At 62.3% G+C, this 4926-nt stretch overlaps 1 protein-coding gene across 1 annotated transcript; it reads left to right on the top strand.

Moving 5' to 3' along the window:
• Positions 1–6: 6 nt before the first annotated feature.
• LOC135982841 (F-box/LRR-repeat protein 19-like) lies at positions 7–4406 on the top strand. The gene is made up of 4 exons (XM_065591166.1): positions 7–120; positions 256–417; positions 501–719; positions 1443–4406. The coding sequence occupies exons 1-4, from the start codon at positions 21–23 to the stop codon at positions 1640–1642; spliced, it is 681 nt and encodes a 226-aa protein (XP_065447238.1). The 5' UTR covers positions 7–20; the 3' UTR covers positions 1643–4406.
• Positions 4407–4926: the final 520 nt, after the last annotated feature.

Consider the following 4926-nt stretch of genomic DNA (forward strand, 5'->3'; position numbering starts at 1 on the left):
GGAAATCGATCACCCCGTCTATGCTGAGCGGCATCATCCGCCGGCAGCCGGCCAGCCTCGACCTCAGCTGGACCAACATCTCCAAGAAGCAGCTGATGTGGCTTATCAACAGGCTACAGGGTAGGGGGCGCTGCGGGGAGCCAGGACACCTGGGTTCTTTTCCCAGCTCCGGGAGGGGAGTGGGGCCTGGTGGCTCAGAGCCCGGGGGAAATGGGTTCTCTCCCTGACGCGGCACCTCTCTGCTGCCCCCTGCAGGCCTGCGGGAGCTGGTCCTGACGGGCTGCTCGTGGTGCTCCGTCTCGGCGCTGAGCACCGCCAGCTTCCCCTCGCTACGGCTGCTCGACCTGCGCTGGATCGAGGACGTCAAGGACTCGCACCTCCGGGAGCTGCTGCTGCCACCCACGGACAGCAAGCCAGGTAGGTGCTAGGGGGCGCTGTTCCCCAGCGCGGCACCAGGGGGCGGTGTGCTGCAGGGAGCCGACCTGTCCCTGCTCCCCCAGGTCAGACCGAGAGCCGGGGCCGGCTGCAGAATGTGTCCGAGCTGCGCCTGTCGGGGCTGGACATCACCGACTCCTCGCTGCGCCTCGTCGTCCGCCACACGCCCCAGCTCGCCAAGCTGGACCTGAGCCACTGCAACCACGTGGGTGACCAGTCCGTCAACCTGCTGACCGCTGCTAACTCCCCCCTCCGCGACAGCCTCGCCGAGATCAACCTCTCTGGTGAGCTCCTGCCCCCTGGCACTGCCGGGCCCCGCACCCCGAATCCGCAGCCCCTGCTAGCCCAGCCCTGTCCCCCAGCTCTGCCGGTGCCCCTCACTCCCGACCCACAGCCCCTCCTAGCTCAGCCCTGGCCTCCCCCACACCCCCAGCTCTGCCGGGGCCCCTCGCTCCTGACCCACAGCCCCTGCTAGCCCCCTTACCCTCACAGCTCCGCGGGGCCCCTCACTCCCAACCCACAGGCCCTGCTAGCCCAGCCCTGGGCTCCCCCCAGCTCTGCTGGTGCCCCTCACTCCCGACCCGCAGCTCGTGCCAGCCCTGCCCCCCCCCCCCAGCTCTGCCGGTGCCCCTCACTCCCAACCCGCAGCCCCTGCTAGCCCCCTCACCCCCACAGCTCCGCGGGGCCCCTCACTCCCAACCCACAGCCCCTGCTAGCCCAGCCCTACCCACCCCAGCTCTGCCGGTGCCCCTCACTCCCGACCCGCAGCCCCTGCTAGCCCAGCCCTGTCCCCCCCCAGCTCTGCCGGTGCACCTCACTCCCGACCCGCAGCCCCTGCCCCCCCCCCCCCCCAGCTCTGCCGGGGCCCCACATTCCTGACCTGCAGCCCCTGCTAGCCCAGCCCGGGACTGTCTGATGGACACACGTACTATTACGGACTTAATTGGATCTGGCGCCCCCTAGAGGGCCAAGGCCCTGGGTCTCATTCTCCTTCCCTCTCCCCGCAGGGTGTAACCGCCTGACGGACCAGTGTCTGCCTCTCTTCCGACGCTGCCCGCGCCTCTCCCGCATCGATCTGCGCTCCTGCCGCCACGTCACCCCCGAGGGCTGCGCCCGCTTCTGCGAGGACTCCGGGCCCCCGGCCCCCCCGCCAGCCGGGCCCCCCTTCCGCTGCCCCGAGGAGAAATTGCTGATCAAAGACAGCTAATAGCCGGGCGGGGCCAGGCTGCGCCAGAGACTTGAAGAGAGACCTTTTACTAAAGCCATGCACTGAATCATGGGGGGGCCGGGGGCCTTCCGGGGCAGGGAGGGAGCCAAGGGGGACCCGCTCTCCACCCATCTCTGATTTGGGAGGGGATCCCATTTGGGGGTGTCTGGGGGGGGCTGATTGGAGTTGGTACTGCCCCTGGGGGGAGGCTGTGGAAGCCAGGATTCCGGGGGGAGGGGTGCACTGGTACTGGTGGGCACATCTCCTCCCCCCTTTAAAAAATCGCGCCCCCCCCCCAGCTCCTCAGCGTGCTGCCTTTGGAATTGGTTGTATCCGTTGCCAAGTGTGTGGCTACTGGATCTGGGCACCCCCCCAACCACCACCGCACCACCTCTGTGGGGGGGGGCTCTAGCACTGATGGTTTATCCCCACCCCCACACACTCTCGCACTCCCTGGGGGCAGCCCCGCCCATGCCCGATGCCCTGCCCCCCCCCTCAGATCCACCAGCTTTAAATAACCACTTGCGGGGGCAGCGTCTGGATTTCCTCCCGGGGTGGGGGGCCCTCCTAATGCCCCTCCCCCTTCAGCTTGAGTGGGGAGGGGGCACGGATCCCCCTCTCCGGCCCCAAAACTTGAACCTCCTTTTTCGAAATGGTTACGCTTCCCCCTGGCTCCTCCCACTTGGGGGAAGGGGGCGTGGCTTTGCGCGGCAGGGCAGCGGTTCTACCTGTGGATCAGGGGAGGGGGTGGGGGGCACCCTGGTCCGGGCCCCAAGGAGAGGGGTGTCAGGCCCATCAGACCCCCCCCCCATATGGGGTGCACATGATCAGTTCCACTTTGGTTTGAGGGGTGTGGTGGGGCGGGCTGGCAGTGGGGAGACCCCCCCTCCCCCCCAGGCCCAGATTTGGGCAGCTGGGGGAGGGGGAGGGTGGCATCCTCTCTCTGTGGGGCAGCTGTTGGGGGCAGCCGTCCCTCTGCGCATCTGGGAGGTTGGGGGGCGGGGCAGGCGACCTTTCTTTTGATACTTGAAACCTTCCCCCCGCACCCCCCGGCTAACGCGTTACTTGAATCGTAGCTGTAGGTTCTGTCGTCGGAGGCGAAAGACGCAAAGAAAAAGGTATTTCCCGCCCCTCCCCATTTTTGTTTCTGTTCAGTGTTTAAAGGCCAAGGAAATGTCGGGGGGTCATCCCCCCCCAATCCCCTGGGGCATCCTCTCCCAGGGGGCGGCGATCTGTTGGTGCTGGGGGGCAGCGTAGAGCTGGTGGTGGGGGATGTCTGTGGGGCTTGATGGGGGATCCTCAAGGCTGGGTCTCTTTTGGGGCGTGCCCCCCCCCATCAGTTGGGATGCTGGCTGTAAAGGGTTAAGAGGAATCTGGAGCGGGGGGAGTTCCCCCATAGCGCCCCCCCCATCAGTGACTCCCCGTTCCTGTCCAGTTCTCCCTGTTCCTTCGAGCGTCACACACTCCATGCGGACCCAGGTGTCTGGGCCACTTCCCGGCCTTTCCTCCTGGCGGGGCCGGGGCTTGGATAACCCTCCCTCCCTCCCCAGGATCGGGGGCGTGGGTCCCTGGGTCCAGCCTGGCTCTGTCTTGGTTCATTTTCAGCGGATGTTTTTATGGAAAATGCCTCAGGTTTAAAAGAAAGAAAGTTTAAATATTAGAGCGAAAATCCCACCAGGCACGTTGGGCTTAACCGCTGCTGCTACGGGGTGGGGCAGAGGGGGGAGTATTGGGAAGGTCAGACGGAGCTGAGAGACGGACGGGTCCCACAGACAGACGGGCAGAACCTAGAGAGAGAGAGACAGATGGACACAGCGATCTCATGGACGGATGGACGCGGCGATCCCATGGTTGGATCCCACAAATACGCGGCAGTCCCTCAGAGAGATCCCCCAGACGGACGGACAGGGCGATCCCACAGACAGATCCCACAGACACGCGGCAGTCCCTCAGAGAGATCCCCCAGACAGATGGACACAGCAGTCCCACGGACCGATATCACAGACATGTGGCAGTCCCTCAGAGAGATCCCCCAGACAGACGGACACGCGGTGATCCCGTAGCCAGGTCCAGTAGACAGACAGACCCATGTGGCGATCCCATAGACAGACAGACATCCTACATACAGAGAGCTTCCCCCGAACCGAGCCAGTTTCCCCAGCGAGTGAGCCGGCCCCTACCCAGAGACACAAACCCTTCCCCTGCTCAGCCCTGGTTGCCCCCACGTTCCTCCTAGGGTAACCCAGACGCCCACGGATCCCCCCACCCATTTCCCCCGGGAGCCACCTTAAAGACGAATCTCTCCCCTCGCTGTGCTGGGAATCGCATCCGCTGTGTGAGCTGCAGCCACTAGATGGCGACATCGTTCTCACACGTTTCCTGGTCGTCGTTCCCCCCCCCGGTTTCCCTCTAGACCGACTCCAACCCCAGCCAAGGACCAAAGTTTTTCCTTCCCCCACCCTCCCTGGGTTTCAGAAATAACCAACCTCTCCTACCACCCGCCCCCCTCCCCAGTTCTCCTTTGGGCCAGCCCCTCTGTGAGCCCTGACAGCCACTCAGAGCAAGGGTGGACCGGAAAAAACCGACTCGGAGCCTGACTTCAGGTGTTCTGCATTGTACTATACTGTTTGCGATAAAAAGGAAAAAAAACAAAATCAAAAAAAGAAATTGTGGTTTTGGTCTTAAGCCTGTTTATATTCTCCCCCCCCCCCCTTCCATTTTCTTCCAAAAAAATGCAAAATAAAATTGTTGGGTTTTTTTATTATTTTATTTTAAATTTTTATGTTTTTTTTCCTTTATGTTGCCGGAAAAAATATTCATTTTTTATATCGTTTTGGGTTTTGTTTTCTACTTTTTTGGTTTAGCTTGGTTCTTGGGGAGGTGGGGGGGGGGGGGCGCTCGCAGGTGCCGCACAGACCCCAGCCAAGATCGGGGCTGCTTTCAGGCTGGGCACTGCAGGGCCCCCATTGGGGCCAGTCCCTGCCCTGAGGAGCTCACAGCCCCGCTAGATAAAGTCCAACTTGTTATGAGAACATATTTTGACAGGCCCTTAGTAATTACAGTCTGTCTCTTTAATCTAACAGACATCCCCATAGATATCCATCCCCCCTGCCCTGAAGGTACCCATCCATTCCTGTGTCTGTCCATCCCTCCCTCCCTGGACATGCCCACCCAGCCTTGTGTATATCCCTCCATCTGTCTGTCCATCCTTTCCTTTACATACCCACCCATCCAACCCCATAGATACCCATCTATCCATCCACTCCTGAATGTATCTATTAGAG

Source organism: Chrysemys picta, chromosome 4 (genome assembly GCF_011386835.1).
Source record: "Chrysemys picta bellii isolate R12L10 chromosome 4, ASM1138683v2, whole genome shotgun sequence".
Lineage (NCBI taxonomy): Eukaryota > Metazoa > Chordata > Testudines > Emydidae > Chrysemys > Chrysemys picta.